The 23,781-nt window shown below is 39.6% G+C and overlaps 1 protein-coding gene across 5 annotated transcripts in view; it reads right to left on the bottom strand.

Moving 5' to 3' along the window:
* Window positions 1-23,781, bottom strand: part of LOC128699941 (ATP-dependent helicase brm) — a 232,990-nt gene that overhangs the window by 32,506 nt on the left and 176,703 nt on the right. For 4 of the 5 annotated variants that reach the window (XM_070102471.1, XM_070102470.1, XM_070102468.1 and 1 more), the window contains 3 exons: window positions 10,236-10,349; window positions 6,897-6,920; window positions 154-365 (listed from right to left, as the gene is read on the bottom strand). In XM_070102471.1, coding sequence (XP_069958572.1) covers window positions 154-365; window positions 6,897-6,920; window positions 10,236-10,349 — 350 coding nt within the window. The remainder of the gene's footprint in view (window positions 1-153; window positions 366-6,896; window positions 6,921-10,235; window positions 10,350-23,781) is intronic. The other variant, XM_070102472.1, reaches the window with a different exon arrangement.

Below are 23,781 nucleotides of genomic sequence, written 5' to 3'. Positions count from 1 at the left end.
ATAGTAGTAACAGCATCACAAACAATAGTAGTAACAGCAACACAAACAACAGTAGCAGCACAAACAATAGCAGTAACACAAATGTAGTAATAGCAACACAAACAACAGTAGTAACAAACAGCAGAAACACAACAGCAACACAAAAACACTAACCTGTCTTCAAACTTAATAACAATATCCATAAGTCGTCTTAAGTGTCGTATAAGAGCAGTGTTCTTGGGCGCTTGCTTCTCCCTGGCAGGTCGTCCTCGTTTCCTTGGCTTGGGGTCATCTTCGCTTTCCTGGTCTTCCTGTCGCTTACGCTTCGACTTAGAGCCTTTCCTGTTCTTGCTGCTTGTGACTTCCTTCTCTTCTTCTTCCATGGCCTACAACCACAAATGTATTAAAACGATCCTTCTAAAGGAACGTGTAAAATAAAAATAGAAAATACAGTTAAAAAGTGAAATAAGTCATTCAAAAATGTTGTTGTAAATATGTATTATGTTTATATTTTAATAAACATCAGTGTCAAACACCCAGCAGTGTCAAACACCTGACAGTGTCAAACACCCGGCAGTGTCAAACACCCAGCAGTGTCAAACGCCAGGCAGTGTCAAACACCCGGCAGTGTCAAACACCTAACAGTGTCAAACACCAGGCAGTGTCAAACACCCAGCAGTGTCAAACACCAGGCAGTGTCAAACACCCGGCAGTGTCAAACACCCAGCAGTGTCAAACACCAGGCAGTGTCAAACACCCGGCAGTGTCAAACACCCAGCAGTGTCAAACACCTGACAGTGTCAAACACCAGGCAGTGTCAAACACCTGACAGTGTCAAACACCAGGCAGTGTCAAACACCCAGCAGTGTCAAACACCTGACAGTGTCAAACACCAGGCAGTGTCAAACACCAGGCAGTGTCAAACACCAGTGGAGTATCAGTCTTGGGTGATAGCACCACCCCAGGTTATCCTGGGTGGATAACAGTACCCCAGATTATCCTGGGTGGATAACATCTTCCAAGTTTTGCAAGTGAATGCTGGACATTGTACAGTGTTGTACAACATTGATACTGTCCAGGAGGGTGTTGTACAGTGTTGTACAGCAAAGATGTTGATACTGTCCAGGAGAGTGCTGTACAGTGTTGGACAACATCAATACTGTCCAGGAGAGTGTTGTACAGTGTTGGACAATATTGCTACTGTCCAGGAGTGTTTACAGTGTTGGACAGTGTTGGACAATGTTGTACAGTGTTGGACATTGTGTCCCCTTGGGTTCCGAAACGTGGAATTGGGTAAGGATACTCACGTAGGCAATAATGAAGTACGTACAGTGGAACCTCTACTTACGAGTTTAATCCATTCCATGACCTTGCTCGCAACTGGATTTGCTTGTTTGCAGAGTCAATTTTCCTCATTTAAATTAACTGAAATGGAATTAATTTGTTCCAGTGGAATTCCAGGCATGAGAAAATACTTTAATAATTTCCCTAATATCAACTTTATAGCTTATTTATCTATCAAAATTCATGTAATATGACATAATAAACAATATTAATAACATAGAAACATGATATATACACTAGAATGAATAAAATACATGTCATTAGGTATGTGGCTAGTGGTGGTAACAGCAGCCATTGTTGTTGGGGTTTATAGGGCCACCACAGCGGCCATTCCTGCTCCTGACTACATGTGTACAGAACCTAGGATAACCCAAAAAGGTCAGACAGAGTGACTTATAAGTGTTACACTCTTAATGCTTCACTTAATTACTACACTCTTAATTATTATTTTTTTATTAACACACAGGTAGATTCCCACCAAGGCAGGGTGGCCCGAAAAAGAAAAACTTTCACCATCATTCACTCCATCACTGTCTTGCCAGAAGGGTGCTTTACACTACAGTTTTTAAACTGCAACATTAACACCCCTCCTTCACTTAACTGCTACACTCTTAATGCTACACTTTGCCACTGCTGCTTCATGTTGTCTGTCACTGCTGCTTCATGTTGTCTGTCACTGCTGCTTTATGTTGTCTGCCACTGCTACCTCATGATGTCTGTCACTGCTGCTTTATGTTGTCTGCCACTGCTACCTCATGATGTCTGTCACTGCTGCTTCATGTTGTCTGCCACTGCTACCTCATGATGTCTGTCACTGCTGCTTTATGTTGTCTGCCACTGCTACCTCATGATGTCTGCCACTGCTGCTTTATGTTGTCTGCCACTGCTACCTCATGATGTCTGTCACTGCTGCTTTATGTTGTCTGCCACTGCTACCTCATGATGTCTACCACTGATGTTGCCAAAGAATCGAACATTTCTGCTATTTTGAGCTCAATTTCAAGGTACTTTTCGTGAAACCAATTAAAATCATATTTATTTTTGTAGTATATCTTCCATTCTATCACAAGGGACCAAATAAAACGAGAATACAACCATAAAAACCCATGCAAAAATATACCGCTAAGGGGAGGGTAATGGCTGAGATGTAAACTCCATTATTTATGGTCCGATTTCTTTCGTTTTTGGTGTATGTTAAGAAGCATCTTTTCATCATACATTGCCCAAGTTTCAATAAGATAGTATAACAAACAACTGAGATCCAATTTCCTAGATCAAGAGCAAGAGCCCCTCACCAGTGTCAATTAAGCTCCCTTGAGGCCCGCTCACATCTGGAAATTTTGCTCGTGTCTGGAAGCAAAAAATCGACCAAGCAGCTGCTCATATCTGGAAAAGCTTGCACATGGATGCATTCGTAAGTAGAGGTTCCACTGTATATTAAAACAGAATGTATGGGAAGCGCCAAGCCAGACCTGCGTCTCCGCTTCCTATCCTTCGACTGACTCACAAGATGATTCCTAGAGGGTGAGTGGCATTCAAAACATGCTAGGGTCAGCTGTAACAGTGAATAACAAGTGATTCACACAGATGGCTGGTAGTGAGTCACCACTACTGACACTGGTAACTGGTACTACTGAGAATAGTACAGTGTTGTATAATGTTGATACTATCCAGGAGAGAGTTGGACAGTGTACAGTGTTGTAAACAAACCATACCACAGGTGGGACTTGAACCTGCGATCAGAGTCATAAAGTTCCAGACCGACGAGTTAGCTGCTGAACCAACTGGCTACAATAAGATTCATCCAACTAGGTATATTTCTACACCATAGGAAGGTTAGAACAGTGGCTAGTGCATCTGTCTGGAGTTTTATGACTCTGTGATCAGGGGTTCTAACCCCACCCATGATATGGTTTGTTTTCAGTTGTGTCATTATGATTTCATGAGTTACAGTGTTGTACAGTGTTGATACTGTCCAGTAGTGTTGTACAGTGTTGATACTGTCCAGTAGTGTTGTACAGTGTTGATACTGTCCAGTAGTGTTGTACAGTGTTGATACTGTCCAGTAGTGTTGTACAGTGTTGATACCATCCAGGAGGGTGTTGTACAGCTGTTCATAATATCCAGGGGTGTTGTTCAGTGTTGATATTGTCCAGGAGTGTTGTACAGTATTTTACAGTGTTGTACAGTGCTGTTCAATATTGTAAAATGTTGATACTGTCCAGTAGTGTTGTACAGTGTTGATACTGTCCAGTAGTGTTTTACAGTGTTGATACTGTCCAGGAGAGTTGTAGAGTGTTGATACTGTCCAGTAGTGTTGTACAGTGTTGATACTGTCCAGTAGTGTTGTACAGTGTTGATACTGTCCAGTAGTGTTGTACAGTGTTGATACTGTCCAGTAGTGTTGTACAGTGTTGATACTGTCCAGTAGTGTTGTACAGTGTTGATACTGTCCAGTAGTGTTGTACAGTGTTGATACTGTCCAGTAGTGTTGTACAGTGTTGATACTGTCCAGTAGTGTTGTACAGTGTTGATACTGTCCAGTAGTGTTGTACAGTGTTGATACTGTCCAGTAGTGTTGTACAGTGTTGTACACTGTCCAGTAGTGTTGCACAGTGTTGATACTGTCCAGGAGAGTTGTACAGTGTTGATACTGTCCAGTAGTGTTGTACAGTGTTGATACTGTCCAGTAGTGTTGTACAGTGTTGATACTGTCCAGTAGTGTTGTACAGTGTTGATACTGTCCAGTAGTGTTGTACAGTGTTGATACTGTCCAGTAGTGTTGTACAGTGTTGATACTGTCCAGTAGTGTTGTACAGTGTTGATACTGTCCAGTAGTGTTGTAGTGTGTTGATACTGTCCAGTAGTGTTGTACAGTGTTGATACTGTCCAGTAGTGTTGTACAGTGTTGATACTGTCCAGTAGTGTTGTACAGTGTTGATACTGTCCAGTAGTGTTGTACAGTGTTGATACTGTCCAGTAGTGTTGTACAGTGTTGATACTGTCCAGTAGTGTTGTACAGTGTTGATACTGTCCAGTAGTGTTGTACAGTGTTGATACTGTCCAGTAGTGTTGTACAGTGTTGATACTGTCCAGTAGTGTTGTACAGTGTTGATACTGTCCAGTAGTGTTGTACAGTGTTGATACTGTCCAGTAGTGTTGTACAGTGTTGATACTGTCCAGTAGTGTTGTACAGTGTTGATACTGTCCAGTAGTGTTGTACAGTGTTGATACTGTCCAGTAGTGTTGTACAGTGTTGATACTGTCCAGTAGTGTTGTACAGTGTTGATACTGTCCAGTAGTGTTGTACAGTGTTGATACTGTCCAGTAGTGTTGTACAGTGTTGATACTGTCCAGTAGTGTTGTACAGTGTTGATACTGTCCAGTAGTGTTGTACAGTGTTGATACTGTCCAGTAGTGTTGTACAGTGTTGATACTGTCCAGTAGTGTTGTACAGTGTTGATACTGTCCAGTAGTGTTGTACAGTGTTGATACTGTCCAGTAGTGTTGTACAGTGTTGATACTGTCCAGTAGTGTTGTACAGTGTTGATACTGTCCAGTAGTGTTGTACTGTCCAGTGTGTTGATACTGTCCAGTAGTGTTGTACAGTGTTGATACTGTCCAGTAGTGTTGTACAGTGTTGATACTGTCCAGTAGTGTTGTACAGTGTTGATACTGTCCAGTAGTGTTGTAGTAGTCCAGTAGTGTTGTACAGTGTTGATACTGTCCAGTAGTGTTGTACAGTGTTGATACTGTCCAGTAGTGTTGTACAGTGTTGATACTGTCCAGTAGTGTTGTACAGTGTTGATACTGTCCAGTAGTGTTGTACAGTGTTGATACTGTCCAGTAGTGTTGTACAGTGTTGATACTGTCCAGTAGTGTTGTACAGTGTTGATACTGTCCAGTAGTGTTGTACAGTGTTGATACTGTCCAGTAGTGTTGTACAGTGTTGATACTGTCCAGGAGAGTTGTAGTGTTGATACTGTCCAGTAGTGTTGTACAGTGTTGATACTGTCCAGTAGTGTTGTACAGTGTTGATACTGTCCAGTAGTGTTGTACAGTGTTGATACTGTCCAGTAGTGTTGTACAGTGTTGATACTGTCCAGTAGTGTTGTACAGTGTTGATACTGTCCAGTAGTGTTGTACAGTGTTGATACTGTCCAGTAGTGTTGTACAGTGTTGATACTGTCCAGTAGTGTTGTACAGTGTTGATACTGTCCAGTAGTGTTGTACAGTGTTGATACTGTCCAGTAGTGTTGTACAGTGTTGATACTGTCCAGTAGTGTTGTACAGTGTTGATACTGTCCAGTAGTGTTGTACAGTGTTGATACTGTCCAGTAGTGTTGTACAGTGTTGATACTGTCCAGTAGTGTTGTACAGTGTTGATACTGTCCAGTAGTGTTGTACAGTGTTGATACTGTCCAGTAGTGTTGTACAGTGTTGATACTGTCCAGTAGTGTTGTACAGTGTTGATACTGTCCAGTAGTGTTGTACAGTGTTGATACTGTCCAGTAGTGTTGTACAGTGTTGATACTGTCCAGTAGTGTTGTACAGTGTTGATACTGTCCAGTAGTGTTGTACAGTGTTGATACTGTCCAGTAGTGTTGTACAGTGTTGATACTGTCCAGTAGTGTTGTACAGTGTTGATACTGTCCAGTAGTGTTGTACAGTGTTGATACTGTCCAGTAGTGTTGTACAGTGTTGATACTGTCCAGTAGTGTTGTACAGTGTTGATACTGTCCAGTAGTGTTGTACAGTGTTGATACTGTCCAGTAGTGTTGTACAGTGTTGATACTGTCCAGTAGTGTTGTACAGTGTTGATACTGTCCAGTAGTGTTGTACAGTGTTGATACTGTCCAGTAGTGTTGTACAGTGTAGTTACAGTGATAACTGTGAGTCAGGATGTAGAGTGGCACTAGTCAAGTGGTAGTAGCTGGGATAGTACAGTAGTAGCTGGGATAGTACAGTAGTAGCTGGGATAGTACAGTAGTAGCTGGGATAGTACAGTAGTAGCTGGGATAGTACAGTAGATGAGATAGTACAGTAGTAGCTGGGATAGTACAGTAGTAGCTGGGATAGTACAGTAGTAGATGAGATAGTACAGTAGTAGCTGGGATAGTACAGTAGTAGCTGGGATAGTACAGTAGTAGCTGGGATAGTACAGTAGTAGCTGGGATAGTACAGTAGTAGCTGGGATAGTACAGTAGTAGATGAGATAGTACAGTAGTAGCTGGGATAGTACAGTAGTAGCTGGGATAGTACAGTAGTAGCTGGGATAGTACAGTAGTAGCTGGGATAGTACAGTAGTAGCTGGGATAGTACAGTAGTAGCTGGGATAGTACAGTAGTAGCTGGGATAGTACAGTAGTAGCTGGGATAGTATCAAATTCCACCTCATCTTCCACCTTTCTCTGCACGGGACTGAAGAAGTCACTGGCTGCCGAAAGATTTCCAGAATAAAGATTCCCAAATGTTGCACAAGTGTCTCATTCATCATCTAATTAACTCTGTAAAGCATTTATTCACATCTGACAATTGTTATGAGGAACATAAATAACTTGAGAGATGTCTTACCTCTTTCCCATCTTCTTCAACAGCCTGCATGCAAGAGGAATAACAATTGTAAACACTGACTCTCACATCCACTTACATCTTAACATCCACTTGCATCTTAACATCCACTTGCATTCGTCTCAAGCAAATTATTTTAAACATAATATATTTTAACTCTAATCCTCAAACATTTATAATCAACTACGTACAGCCTCTCCTCACTTAATGGCAGAGTTGCATTCCTAAGACCACATCATTAACCCTTTGACTGTTTACGCCGTATAAATACGTCTTACGCGCCACTGCTTCTGACGTATCTATATGCGTAAATTCTAGCGGCTTCAAATCAAGCGGGAGAAAGCTGGTAGGCCCACATGTGAGAGAATGGGTCTGTGTGATCAGTGTGCATCACATAAAAAAATCCTGCAGCACACAGTGTATAATGAGAAAAAAAAAACTGACCGTATTTTTGGATTAAAACGCCGACTTTGAGGTGTATTTTCGTATAGTATTTATCGTTGTATTCTCATTTTCATGGTCTTAGGTGATAAAATGGAAAACATATTACAGAAATAGAGATGATTTCCATTACTTTCATGATGAAAACGACCTTGAAACTGAGCTCGAAGTAGCGGAAATGTTCAATTTTTACCAACGTTCAGGAGTAAACAAATCACACCACACGTCCAATACACGTCAACTGGGGAGTCTAATATTCTTTCACTAGTGCACTGATATTATTTATACCATTTTTACAATAATGCAGTAATCTGCATACCAGTAAATTTTGTATTTTTTTGTATGAATAAAAAATCAAAATAGAAAGCAATAGTAATATAAGAAGGGCCCAGACATGTGACTAATGAACAGAGGATATGTTATTTTAGTGCCAAGAATGTCTACATTGTTTATTCTGGACCCTATTTTGAAATTGGCATCTTTTTTAATTTGCATGAAATTGGCCAAATTGCCAATTTCTGACCACTTTATTGGGTAGTTCAAATCGTTGAATGGGCGGTTTCTTGTACTCAACTGATAGATAAAATGGAGTTCTAAAGAAATAGCTATGAGTTTGGTCAACCTGAACAACGGAATTGGCTAAAAACAGGGCTCAAAGTCGGCAAAATCGCCGATACGTATATATTGCCGAGACCGCTAACTTCGCGGGAGTGTAATTCCGTGAGTTTTCAAAAAAATTTCGAACTTTTGGTGTCATTACCATCGGGAAAAGCCTCTCTACCATTTTGTAAGAAAAATTAATTTTTTTTTTCAAAAATTTTGCAACATAGAATGACAGTTTCAGAAAGGGGCCTGAGACAGTCAAAGGGTTAAACAAATTCGTTGCAAAGTGAGGAGCATACTAATAATGGTAATTGGTTTGTGTTAACCATTTTTGATATTGTTTTAATGTCACCTCTGCACCATTTATAACATTTCTGGTATATTTTTAAATGTTCATACAGTAGTGTACTGTATATTGTAATACACAGAATAGAGGAAATCAGTTCTAATATACATTATTTAGGTATATATACTGGTCAGAGAGCCAGTCATAAGCCTGAGTCATCGGTAAACGAGTGCGTTGCTAAATGAGAAGATGCTGTATGATAATATAAATGACAATATATATTTTCTTTCTCCATTTAACTCACACTCGGCTCACAATTAATAATTATAACTGATTATAAACAATGATATATTTATTCTATGTGACTTTCCACAATTAAGAAACAGTACAATTAAAATTTATAATTTGCACACCTGTAGAACTGTTAAAGCACCTGCAGAAACTACAGATGTTTGTGTACCATGTAATTGTTGCTCCAGAACAACACCTGTATTATCACTAAACCATCACACTTGTTGTGTTCCAGAACCACAACACCAGTACAAAGTAACACTAAGCCATCCCACTTGTGTTGCAGAACAACAACACCTGTACAAAGTAACACTAAGCCATCCCACTTGTTGTGTTCCAGAACCACAACACCTGTACTAAGTAATATCAATCACTGAGAAATATGTCAGTACTCACTGTGAGAAATATGAGGGTATTCACTGTGAGAAATGTGTCAGTACTCACCACGAGAAATATGCCAGCACAGTAGGGCCCCACTTATATGGCAGGTTAGGTTCCAGGCTACCGCCATAAAGCGGAAATCGCCGTAAAGTTGAACACCCTTTTTTCACTTATCAATGCGTACAAATACTAGACAAGTTTACACTAACATATATAAAGTTAGCAATAGAACTAGGCATTAAAAAACAATAAAAAAGTAAAATACACACGTAGTACACTCATTACTTACCATAAAATATTTGTAGTGTTAATGTAGGGTCAGGGATGAGTAAACGAGATAAAACGAATAAATGAGAGAGAGAGAGAGAGAGAGAGAGAGAGAATGACAGAGAGAATGAGAACATGAGAGAGGACAGGTGCAGAATTATGTAAACAAACCAGGTGAATGCAAGTTTTGTAAACAAGCCAGACGTACACTTCTGGTTTGTGTACAAGTTGTCTCTACACTGATACAGTAGAATAAATAAAGAGAAACACTCCCATTCTCATGTAACACCATTTTTAGAAGAAATGACGCTGAGTGAAGGCAAAGGAAATAAGTCACTCTGACCTTTTTGGGTTATCCTGGGTGCTTTACACATATGCTGTTATGTATGATCATCTATGTAACTGTATTTGTGTATACCTGAATAAACTTACATATGAAAGGAATAATTTTCTACAGTTACCCCCAGTAACACATTTTCTCTATGTTGGACTAGAGAAAATGTTATTCTTGTCGTCACTTGTACAAGTTATCTGGCTACCACATCTCATATTTATGTATATTTATTCTACTGTGGGGTGTATTTATCATCTTTATAAATTATGTATCGTGTTTATTATACAATTTTGAAAAATATCATAGATGGATTAATTAAAATGTGTATATTAACGTAATATATGACATTTAATGAGACTCGGTGGTTATTATTATTATTATCATTACTAACATGGTGTCTGGAGACATAAGAGACTCTTACTGATTTCAATGTGTACCTGCGCGTCAGCACAGTGTGTAAGTTTATTTCGGTACAGGTATACATAAGTATAATTATCAGAGTATATACGTATAAAATATGAAATAACTTTTAAAAGCTCTTGAAGCTTTGGAGAGTTTCCAGACATAATGGAGAGATGTAGTGTTTACGGATCTCACGTAGAATATAAACAAACCAGGTGGGGGGCTGTGACCATACTTATTAGAAAGTCAGGTGGGGGAGCCGTATAGAGAGTTTTGGTCATAATTTGAAATGACCATATTAGCAAAACACCATAAAGCGGGGCCCTACTGTACTCACCCCAATAGCACGGAGCCATTCTTTCTCAGTTAAACTATCAGTGTAGTCAATCTCCTTCTTGGAGCGAGCACGACGATCTCCCAGCTCCTCCGGCTCCTCCTCCTCTAGCTCGTCCTGTCAACAACAAAAACAAAAACATTAAACAAGCTCGTCCTGTCAACAACAAAAACAAAAACATTAAACAAGCTCATCCTGTCAACAACAAAAACATTAAACAAGCTCGTCCTGTCAACAACAAAAATATTAAATAAATTCGTCCTGTCAACAACAATAAACAAAAATGATTAAAATATTTCAGTTAAATTAAAAATTAATTTTTTTGTCCCAATACGAATATTTTCTAAATACAGTGGACCCCCCGGTTAACGATATTTCTTCATTCCAGAAGTATGTTCAGGTGCCAGTACTGACCGAATTTGTTCCCATAAGGAATATTGTGAAGTAGATTAGTCCATTTCAGACCCCCAAACATACATGTACAAAAACACTTACATAAATACACGTACATAATTGGTCGCATTGGGAGGTGATCGTTAAGCGGGGGTCCACTGTAATATAACTTTATGAAGACTAAGTGATCACAAATTATATATCATCTATAGTCTGGCACGTTATATCATCTATACTCTAGCATGTTATATCATCTATACTCTAGCATGTTATATCATCTATACTCCAGCATGTTATATCATCTAAACTCTAGCGTGTTACATAATGTCATCTATACTTCAAAATAATAAATACAGCTGCTCCTTCACTTACAATGGGGTTACATTCTGATGAACCCATTTTAAGTTGAAAATACCCTAAGTCAAATATGAATACAGCTTCTCCTCACTTACCGACGGAGTTGCGTTCCTAAGACCACACTGGTAAATGAATTCGTCACTAATCAAGGAACCACTTCTTACTGATACTTCAAAAATATCACCACCCGAAATTAAGATACTATTCAGTTTTATGTTTGTTGTGAAAATCCTTAAAATCCTTTCATTATTAATAGTAACACAACATGAAATAGGTCAATAACTTACTTCCAAGATATTCCAGGAAAAGTGTGCATAGCTGATTACCTGCACTTTTTTCAGTCTTTGTATAAGTTAAGAGTGATCTTCTATAGTTACCCTTCAGGCACATAACATTTTCTGTAATGGTCGCAGTCACTTTTTTTAATTCTTCCCTCGCTGCCCACTCTTCAATACCTCTCCATGTGATGTCAGTTTTTATTAATTTGGGCATCTTTATCATGCATTGTTATACCTAATATTAGGTATAACTCTGGAATAAATGATAGGAAGATAACCTTTATTGATAGTAGATGTACAATATTTTATAGTGGCGTAAGGCCACTATAAAATATTGTACATCAGTCACTGTGATACTACCCGCGTCTCCCTCTGCTATAGCTCTGCCCACTTTGCAATGATGCCAAATATGTAGTGAATTAAATACGTATATTAGAAAGAAAAAAATAAGTAAAAGGGAAACTCTAACTTGATAACTTTGTTTTAATTTACATAACTCTTATATATACAGAAAACAATAAAATAGTAAAATACACACACAGTACACTCACTGCTTACCTTAAAATACTTGTAGTCTTAATGTAGGGTCAGAGAGGAGTATTTATTGTAGAAAGAGGAAGAAGAACAAAGAATGGAAGAATTGCAAAAGAAGTTCACAGTAAAGGGGTTAACTGGTGTGTTTGTCTGTGTTTGTCTCGATGTCTCTCGTGGCAACTTAAGAGGTTATTAAACTCAGTGAAAAAGGAATGTTAATGGTAATTATAATAATAATAATTAATAATAATAATAATTAATAATAACAATCGCTCTGGAGTGCTCTTAATGTCAGCTACCAAACCTCTACAAAATATGTATGAGATTTAAAGTGCTCCAGAGCAATTATTATTATTATTATTACGATTATTATTATTACCATAGACATACCTTGCTCACTTAACCCTTTCAGGGTCTGTCCCGTAGATCTACGGCTTTACGTTCAGGGTCCAAACCGTAGATCTACGCCAAAATTCTAGCGCCGTCAAATTTAGCACAAGAAGGCTGGTAGGCCTGCATCTAAGAGAATGAGTCTGGGTGGTCAGTGTGCACACCATAGAAAAAATCTGGACGCCCACATGGCATTGTGGAAACGCCGGCAAAGTAGCTTTGTTCATCGTGCCTGGCGGCAAGGAAGCTCTCACTCCCCACTCACTCTCTGGGTGAATTCTGACTCTCCTCATCACAACTTACAGTTCTAAGACTGATGGAAGTGGAGCTGAAGACGAATTCTATGGTTTTGAACCATATGGTACCATTGTGCCATATGGTACAATGGTACCATATGGTACAATGGTGCCATGTCATACAATGGTATCATATGGTACAATGGTACCATATGGTACAATGTACCATATAGTACATTGTACCATATAGTACATTGTACCATATGGTACATTATACCATATGGTACAGGGACCCTAATGGAAATAAGTCTGTCTGACTTTTTTGGGTTATCCTAGGTTCTCCAAACTTATGCTGCTAAGTATGATATTCTATGTAACTTTATTTGTGTATAACTAAATAAACTTACTTATGATGCCACATGCACATGAGTAAGTTTATTCCGGTATACAGAAATACACTTACATAGATTATCATACATAGCAGCATACGTATAAAATCCTAGGATAACCCAAAAAAGTCAGGGTGTCCTGTACTGTATGGTACCCTGTGCCATATGGTGCCCTGTACCATATGGTACCCTGTGCCATATGATACCCTGTGCCATATGATACCCTGTGCCATATGGTACCCTGTACCATATGGTACCCTGTACCATATGTTATCCTGTACTGCATGGTACCCTATACCATATAGTACAATGTACCATATGGTACCCTGTAACATATGATACCGTGTTCCATATGGTCAATAGGTGTTGGTGGCATGAGACACCAGCCAAGACTGAGTGAGTGGTGACATAAGCTACCTACTGACTCCCCAATTTCCTAGACAAAGTGCTTTGTCATCCAGCTCAAGGAACACATCAAGTTCCTGTACACTTGTAAATATATAATAGAACATTACTAATATATAACATTTTTGCATATTTTTGTTGTAAACAACTATTGTAAACAAAATAATAATGAAAATATTAGTGTGTTTATTGTGTTGAATACAACAGTATCATATGGTACAATGAACCATATGGTATCATTGTATCATATGGTACCATTACACCATTGCACTATATGGTACCATTGTATCATATGGTACCATTGTACCAAATGGTGCTGTTGTACCATATGGTACCATTGTACTAAATGGTACCATTGTATTATATGGTGCCATTGTACCATATGGTACAATTGCACCCTATGGCACCATTGTACCATATGGTACCATTGTATTCAACACAATAACCGCACTAATATTTTCATCATTTTGTTTACAATAAACTTGTAAACAAGTTTTGTAAGAAATATAATGATAAACAAATTAGTGCAGTTATTGCATGGAATACAATGAGTGTACACTTATACAATATACATTATACTGGTCTCACAGATCACAAATGTTATTAGAAAAAGAAAAAAATTAGAAAAGAAAAAATATAAAAAACGTAAAATAAAAAAATGGGATTTTGTGGAAGTCACTGATGTTGCCGCCACCCGGTCATTTTGGGTCAACTTCCCGCCGCTGTATCTCGGTAAGTACTGATCAGAAAAAAAAATTTTGTCTTATTACCTTCACAAAAATATACTCTTCAATTCTGTAAGAAAAAATTTTTTTTTTTTTTTCAAAATTTCTTGGACACTGGAGCACCACTTCAGATTTTGGCCTTGGACCCTGAAGGGGTTAAGCTGCCACAAGAGAGACACAGAATGTTAACACACACACAAACACACCAGCTAACCCCTTTAATATGAACTTCTTATGTACTTCCATTTTCCTCTTCCAAGCGCTGCTGCACTTCTAACTACAGGGCGCACAGCAAACTACAACAGCTTTCACAGTCTTGAAGACTTTAAGTACTCCCACTGAATAAATAAATAAACAAATAATTACTGTAACTGAACACCAGTATTGAAATGTAAATACACCTACCATCCGATTTACGACCTGCTCGACATATGACCATTCGACTTACGACCGTGTTTTCTATGCCAAATTTTTGGGAAATAAACAACGGTTTGTGTTGTACACAGTGTTTATCCTAAACCTTACAGTATAAAATGCAGTACTAACAACATAAAAAGTAAAGTAAAATATGAAATACCAAAATAAAACAATAAAATAAAGTCATTACAAAAATGTGATGTTGATATTCAGTAGTAAGGTTTGACTCACGTCCATTTTGGCTTACGACTGGTTTGTCGGAACCGAACTCAGTCGTAAGTCTGATGGTACCTGTAAATGAATACAAGTTACAGACTTGCTGCCTTCATGTTGGGTAATTATCTCAAGTTTCAATTACAAGGTACAATAGTGCCTGTATCCACGGATTCAGTATCCACAGTTTCAGTTATCCACAGTTTGCTGTGGCCCAAAAATAACTCTTAATTTTGCTTAATAACGCCCCCCAAGCATGAATGTAGTGATGTTGGCAGGTCTTCAGAGTCTAAGAGAAGCCATCAAGTGCTTCCCATCAGTGAAAAAGTTCTAATTCTCGATTTATTGTGCTTAATTTATCAATTAAACTTTATCATAAGTAAGTATGTAAACAAAAAATGACTTATGTACAGTGGTACCTTGAATTTTGAACAGCTCCCAACTTGAGCAATTATGTAAGTGTATTTTTGTAAGTGCTTTTGTACGTGCATTTTTGGGGGTCTGAAACAGATTAATGTAATTTATATTAGTCCTCATAGGGAGCAAATTTGTTCAGTAATGGCCCTCAAACAGCCTTCTGGAACAAATTAAGGCCGAAATTCAAGGTACCACTGCATAAGATTTGCTACTATCCAGGGTAGGTCTTGGAATGTATCACCCACAGCTACAAAGGGGGGGGGGCTACTGTAACTGCTTTTCCACCATTGCAAAATCAAAATATCATAAATCAAAGCATTATAAGTCAAGGAGTGCCTGTATATTAGAACATCCAAGGCTAACTCTATATAGTGAGACTTCTGGCTGAATTCCACTGTTAGTATCATTAAATTGTAATAAATATGGAATGAGAGGGTCATCTTGTAGCTCCTGGACACCATGTTTGTTTGCAGGGAAGCTGCTGGCAGAACTACAGCTCCTGGATACCATGTTTGCTGGCAGGGAAGCTGCTAGTGGAACTACAGCTCCTGGATACTATGTTTGCTGGCAGGGAAGCTGCTAGTGGAACTACAGCTCCTGGATACTATGTTTGCTGGCAGGGAAGCTGCTGGTAGAACTACAGCTCCTGGATACTATGTTTGCTGGCAGGGAAGCTGCTAGTGGAACTACAGCTCCTGGATACTATGTTTGCTGGCAGGGAAGCTGCTGGCAGAACTACAGCTCCTGGATACTATGTTTGCTGGCAGGGAAGCTGCTAGTGGAACTACAGCTCCTGGATACTATGTTTGCTGGCAGGGAAGCTGCTGGTAGAACTACAGCTCCTGGATACCATGTTTGCTGGCAGGGAAGCTGCTAGTGGAACTACAGCTCCTGGTTCATCATTTATTTATGAAGGTTAGCACTGTTGCCCTATGATGAAAATATAGGACTATCTAATCTTAGACTATTTCCAAGGCAAAGGGAGGTTGTAGTAGGCCTATACTGACATGATAAGCTCAAAAATAAAGGCAGATGGTGTACACGAGGCACAAAAAATTGTGTACCAGTACATCAGACATACTCATTACCAGTGTACCAGTACATCAGACATACTCATTACCAGTGTACTAGTACATCACACATACTCATTACCAGTGTACCAGTACATCAGACATACTCATTACCAGTGTACTAGTACATCACACATACTCATTACCAGTGTACCAGTACATCAGACATACTCATTACCAGTGTACTAGTACATCAGACATACTCATTACCAGTGTACCAGTACATCAGACATACTCATTACCAGTGTACCAGAACATCACACATACTCATTACCAGTGTACTAGTACATCAGACATACTCATTACCAGTGTACCAGTACATCACACATACTCATTACCAGTGTACCAGTACATCAGACATACTCATTACCAGTGTACCAGAACATCACACATACTCATTACCAGTGTACTAGTACATCAGACATACTCATTACCAGTGTACCAGTACATCAGACATACTCATTACCAGTGTACTAGTACATCAGACATACTCATTACCAGTGTACCAGTACATCAGACATACTCATTACCAGTGTACTAGTACATCAGACATACTCATTACCAGTGTACTAGTACATCAGACATACTCATTACCAGTGTACTAGTACATCAGACATACTCATTACCAGTGCACCAGTACATCAGACATACTCATTACCAGTGTACTAGTACATCAGACATACTCATTACCAGTGTACTAGTACATCAGACATACTCATTACCAGTGTACCAGTACATCAGACATACTCATTACCAGTGTATTAGTACATCAGACATACTCATTACCAGTGTACCAGTACATCAGACATACTCATTACCAGTGTACCAGTACATCAGACATACTCATTACCAGTGTACTAGTACATCAGACATACTCATTACCAGTGTACTAGTACATCAGACATACTCATTACCAGTGTACCAGTACATCACACATACTCATTATCAGTGTACTAGTACATCAGACATACTCATTACCAGTGTACTAGTACATCAGACATACTCATTACCAGTGTACCAGTACATCAGACATACTCATTACCAGTGTACCAGTACATCAGACATACTCATTACCAGTGTACCAGTACATCACACATACTCATTACCAGTGTACCAGTACATCAGACATACTCATTACCAGTGTACTAGTACATCACACATACTCATTACCAGTGTACCAGTACATCACACATACTCATTACCAGTGTACCAGTACATCACACATACTCATTACCAGTGTACCAGTACATCAGACATACTCATTACCAGTGTACCAGTACATCAGACATACTCATTACCAGTGTACCAGTACATCAGACATACTCATTACCAGTGTACCAGTACATCAGACATACTCATTACCAGTGTACCAGTACATCAGACATACTCACTACCAGTGTACCAGTACATCAGACATACTCATTACCAGTGTACTAGTACATCAGACATACTCATTACCAGTGTACCAGTACATCAGACATACTCATTACCAGTGTACTAGTACATCAGACATACTCATTACCAGTGTACTAGTACATCAGACATACTCATTACCAGTGTACTAGTACATCAGACATACTCATTACTAGTGTACCAGTACATCAGACATACTCATTACCAGTGTACCAGTACATCACACATACTCATTACCAGTGTACCAGTACATCAGACATACTCATTACCAGTGTACCAGTACATCAGATATACTCATTACCAGTGTACCAGTACATCAGACATACTCATTACCAGTGTACCAATACATCAGACATACTCATTACCAGTGTACCAGTGTACTACCAGTACATACACCAGACATACTCATTACCAGTGTACTAGTACATCAGACATACTCATTACCAGTGTACCAGTACATCAGACATACTCATACTATTACCAGTGTACTAGTACATCAGACATACTCATTACCAGTGTACTAGTACATCAGACATACTCATTACAGTGTACCAGTACATCAGACATACTCATTACCAGTGTACCAGTACATCAGACATACTCATTACCAGTGTACCAGTACATCAGACATACTCATTACCAGTGTACCAGTACATCAGACATACTCATTACCAGTGTACCAGTACATCAGACATACTCATTACCAGTGTACTAGTACATCAGACATACTCATTACCAGTGTACTAGTACATCAGACATACTCATTACCAGTGTACCAGTACATCAGACATACTCATTACCAGTGTACTAGTACATCAGACATACTCATTACCAGTGTACTAGTACATCAGACATACTCATTACCAGTGTACCAGTACATCAGACATACTCATTACCAGTGTACTAGTACATCAGACATACTCATTACCAGTGTACTAGTACATCAGACATACTCATTACCAGTGTACCAGTACATCAGACATACTCATTACCAGTGTACCAGTACATCAGACATACTCATTACCAGTGTACTAGTACATCAGACATACTCATTACCAGTGTACCAGTACATCAGACATACTCATTACCAGTGTACCAGTACATCAGACATACTCATTACCAGTGTACCAGTACATCAGACATACTCATTACCAGTGTACTAGTACATCAGACATACTCATTACCAGTGTACCAGTACATCAGACATACTCATTACCAGTGTACCAGTACATCAGACATACTCATTACCAGTGTACCAGTACATCAGACATACTCATTACCAGTGTACCAGTACATCAGACATACTCATTACCAGTGTACCAGTACATCAGACATACTCATTACCAGTGTACCAGTACATCAGACATACTCATTACCAGTGTACCAGTACATCAGACATACTCATTACCAGTGTACCAGTACATCAGACATACTCATTACCAGTGTACCAGTACATCAGACATACTCATTACCAGTGTACCAGTACACCAGACATACTCATTACCAGTGTACCAGTACATCAGACATACTCATTACCAGTGTACCAGTACATCAGACATACTCATTACCAGTGTACCAGTACATCACACATACTCATTACCAGTGTACCAGTACATCAGACATACTCATTACCAGTGTACCAGTACATCACACATACTCATTACCAGTGTACCAGTACATCAGACATACTCATTACCAGTGTACCAGTACATCAGACATACTCATTACCAGTGTACCAGTACATCAGACATACTCATTACCAATGTACCAATACATCAGACATACTCATTACCAGTGTACTAGTACATCAGACATACTCATTACAAGTGTACCAGTACATCACACATACTCATTACCAGTGTACCAGTACATCAGACATACTCATTACCAGTGTACCAGTACATCAGACATACTCATTACCAGTGTACCAGTACATCAGACATACTCATTACCAGTGTACTAGTACATCAGACATACTCATTACCAGTGTACTAGTACATCAGACATACTCATTACCAGTGTACCAGTACATCAGACATACTCATTACCAGTGTACTAGTACATCAGACATACTCATTACAAGTGTACTAGTACATCAGACATACTCATTACAAGTGTACCAGTACATCACACATACTCATTACCAGTGTACCAGTACATCAGACATACTCATTACCAGTGTACCAGTACATCAGACATACTCATTACCAGTGTACCAGTACATCAGACATACTCATTACCAGTGTACTAGTACATCAGACATACTCATTACCAGTGTACTAGTACATCAGACATACTCATTACAAGTGTACCAGTACATCACACATACTCATTGCCAATGTACCAGTACATCAGACATACTCATTACCAGTGTACCAGTACATCACACATACTCATTACCAATGTACCAGTACATCAGACATACTCATTACCAGTGTACCAGTACATCAGACATACTCATTACCAGTGTACCAGTATATCACACATACTCATTACCAATGTACCAGTACATCAGACATACTCATTACCAATGTACCAGTACATCAGACATACTCATTACCAGTGTACTAGTACATCAGACATACTCATTACCAGTGTGCTAGTACATCAGACATACTCATTACCAGTGTACTAGTACATCAGACGTACTCATTACCAGTGTACTAGTACATCAGACATACTCATTACCAGTGTACCAGTACATCACACATACTCATTACCAGTGTACCAGTACATCACACATATTACCAGTGTACATTGGACCCTCAGTTATCGGCTGTAATCCGTTCCAGGTCGGCCGATAACCGAAATGGCCGAAAACTGAATTAACGTTTCCCATAAGAATTAATGGAAATACAATTAATCTGTTCCAGACAAAAATATTCACAAAAAAATAATTTTTTTAATAATTATGTAAGTTTTACATAGCTTTACTGAAGGTTAATGCTGACTTCTGGAAGACAGGGAGGAGGAAAGAGGGAGGAGGAAAGAGGGAGGAGTTAGTGTTTGGAAGGGGAATCCCCCTGGTTACCTGGAGGTTACCTGGAGGTTATTCCGGGGATCAACGCCCCCGTGGCCCGGTCCATGACCAGGCCTCCCGGTGGATCAGGGCCTGATCAACCAGGCTGTTACTGCTGGCCGCACGCAGTCCGACGTACGAGCCACAGCCTGGCTGATCCGGCACTGACTTTAGGTATCTGTCCAGCTCTCTCTTGAAGGCAGCCAGGGGTTTATTGGTAATTCCCCTAATGCTTGATGGGAGGCTGTTGAACAGTCTTGGGCCCCGGACACTTATGGTGTTTTCTCTTAGTGTACCAATGGCGCCCCTACTTTTAATTGGGGGCATTTTGCATCGCCTGCCCAGTCTTTTACTTTCATAGGGAGTGATTTCTGTGTGCAGATTTGGGACCATTCCTTCCAGGATTTTCCAAGTGTAGATTATGATATATCTCTACCTCCTGCATTCCAACGAGTACAAGTCAAGTGCTTCCAAGCGTTCCCAGTAGTTAAGGTGCTTGACAGAACTTATACGTGCAGTAAAGGATCTCTGTACACTCTCTAGATCTGCAATTTCATCTGCTTTGAATGGAGATGCTAATGTACAGCAGTATTCCAGCCTAGAGAGAAGAAGTGATTTGAAAAAGATCATCATTGGCTTGGCATCTCTCGTTTTGAATGTTCTCATTATCCATCCTATGATTTTCTTTGCACTTGTGATCGTGGCACTGTTGTGATCCTTGAAAGTGAGATCCTCAGACATTACTACTCCCAGGTCCCTTACATTATTTTTCTGCTCTATTGTATGGCCAGGACATGGTTTACCTGGTCCCAGTTGATGTTCTTGTTGTTGAAGTTGTATTTTGTGAAGACACCTTCACAGGTACATGCGTTCTGCTGATCAGGACCCCTATGCATGTATGTCTGGACTTCGATTAGGTTGTGATCGGAATTAGTTGTTTTTGATATTCTTATGTCTCTTATCAGGTCCTCATTATTTGTGAAGATAAGGTAAAGTGTGCTTTCTAGTCTTGTTGGCTCCACTATCTGCTGGCTTAAGGTGTGTTTTTCGCAGAGACTTAGTAGCTCGTGTGTGTGACCTTTCATCTGCGCTACCTCCGGAGATTGTTTCAGCTATAACATTATTTGCTACATTCTTCCATTTTGTATGCCTTAGGTTGAAATCACCAAGCAGTAAGATGTTTGGGGATGGAGCTGGAAGGTTTTCCAGACAGTAATCAATTTTCAGTAGCTGTTCCTTGAACTGTTGGGAGGTTGCATCTGGTGGCTTATATACAACCACAATGACTAGGTTTTGGTTCTCGATCTTTACTGATAGAACTTCAACTACCTCATTTGTGGTGTTCAGCAACTCCATGCAGATGAGGGACTCTTTGATATACAGGACAATCCCTCCTTGTTGCCTGTTCATTCTGTCTCATCTAAAAAGGTTGTAACCACTTATCCATATTTCACTGTCAAAGTGATCTTTTGTGTGAGTATCTGTGAAGGCTGCAAACATTGCATTAGACTCCTTTAGAAGTCCACTGATAAAAGGTATTTTGTTGTTGGTGGATGGCTTAAGGCCCTGTATATTAGCAAATATGAACAAGGTTGTATTCTGTGTTTGTTGGGGGGATTTTGTTATTGGCATCAGTAGTTGTAATTCTGGGGGCCATGGGTGGCCACTGGCTGCGCCTCCAGTCCAACAAGGCTCCAAGGTGGTGGACTATTTTTGTTATTTCCTTCCATTTTCTTTTTCCATTTCCTGCCACTAAAAAATCACCTGGAGTTGGGTTGTCGTAGCTACTATTGTTTGTCTTGTGGGGTCTGTGCCTCCTGGTCCCTTTTAGATGGTATGCAGGGCAGTCGATGTTGTAACACTGCTTCTGGAGGACCGAGGAGTGACACATTTTTGGGTGAAAGAAAGTACAGGAAGAAGAATGACACACTCCTTTAGACAGGAGGTCGCTACATTTTTTGGGATGCTCAAAGTTGCATGTCCCATTTTTTTCCTGATATTCCATGCTTACAGATGCCCCAAGCATAATATTTGCACAAATTCACCTTTGGTTGAGAATTGTTGGGAGGTGTGTTGTCAATTTCTGCAGGTTCTGGGACTGCACTATAATCCTCAGTATCCAAGCCAGGGCCACCCCGTCCTGGATTCCATCTACTTTCCTCAGTAGAGGAAGGAGGAGGAGACTCCTCTCCAACATCTGTACTGTGGGCCACGGTCTTGTGCAATGATGGTTGTATATTTACGGTTTTAGTGGTGGTTGTGGTAGGGTCCCTAGTAGAGTCTGGGCTGGCAATAAGGCTGGGGGCTGGGACTGAGTCAGCACTGGGGCTAGGGGCTGAGCCTGGGCCAGCACCAGCACTGTGGGTATTAGTGCTATGACTGGGGGATGGGTCTGGCTTAGCACCATGTGGGTGACTAGATAGTTTCGAGTCATCTGTTGTGGTATGGACATTCTGCATTTTTTGATACCCTATCTCTTGCTCCCATGTTTTATATATTTTTGGTAGACTATCCAAGAGGTCATCTTTGTTTTCCTGATTATTTTTATCATTATTACCCTTCTTAGTACCTTTCTGATACCTGCCCAAAGTTCTACATCTTTATTGCACAACCAGAAGCACCTTGCTAGTCCAAGGTCATTTTTTGAGGCTGTATTTAGTCTAGTACAAGAGATATGTTGTTTGGAAAAGCATAGGTTGCATGTGATTCTGGATTTCCTTCCAAGGATTTTTTTACATGTCCCACAGATATGCTGTGCTGACATCCTGTCTGTATCCTACTACACTGTATGCCACAGAAGAAAACTGATTTCCACTTTACCTTTTTCTTGCTGGTGCCAGTAATATGCAAGATGTATTTATACAAACCAAGTTTGCAGTACGTGGGTGGTGGTTGTAGGCTGGGTGGGTTATATGGGTGGCCTGAGTGGCTCCTGCAGTGATGCCAGACGTATGTTATGCACTTCTGTCATGGGATATCACATTCAGTTTAAACCATTTCCATTATGTTAATCACTATCCTTGTGTTGTTCCGCTGACAATTTAGGTTCACTAGGTCTTACTATTATGTCTCGGTATCCTAGTCTATTCATTATATGTGGTAACTCAAACCTATGTGTATCACTTGTCACACGTCAACACCAGGGCAAGACTTATCCACACTGCCACACTTCACTATTATTTTATTATTATTATTATTATTATTATTATTATTATTATTATTATTATTATTTAATTTCCTTTTATGAAGTGCTGTACACTGTTTATCTCAAAGATATACACTGCATTCTTTCA

Source organism: Cherax quadricarinatus, chromosome 81 (genome assembly GCF_038502225.1).
Source record: "Cherax quadricarinatus isolate ZL_2023a chromosome 81, ASM3850222v1, whole genome shotgun sequence".
NCBI classification, from domain to species: domain Eukaryota; kingdom Metazoa; phylum Arthropoda; class Malacostraca; order Decapoda; family Parastacidae; genus Cherax; species Cherax quadricarinatus.
The sequence above is the reverse complement of the archived record's forward strand: the minus strand, read 5'-3'. Positions and strand labels throughout refer to the sequence as shown.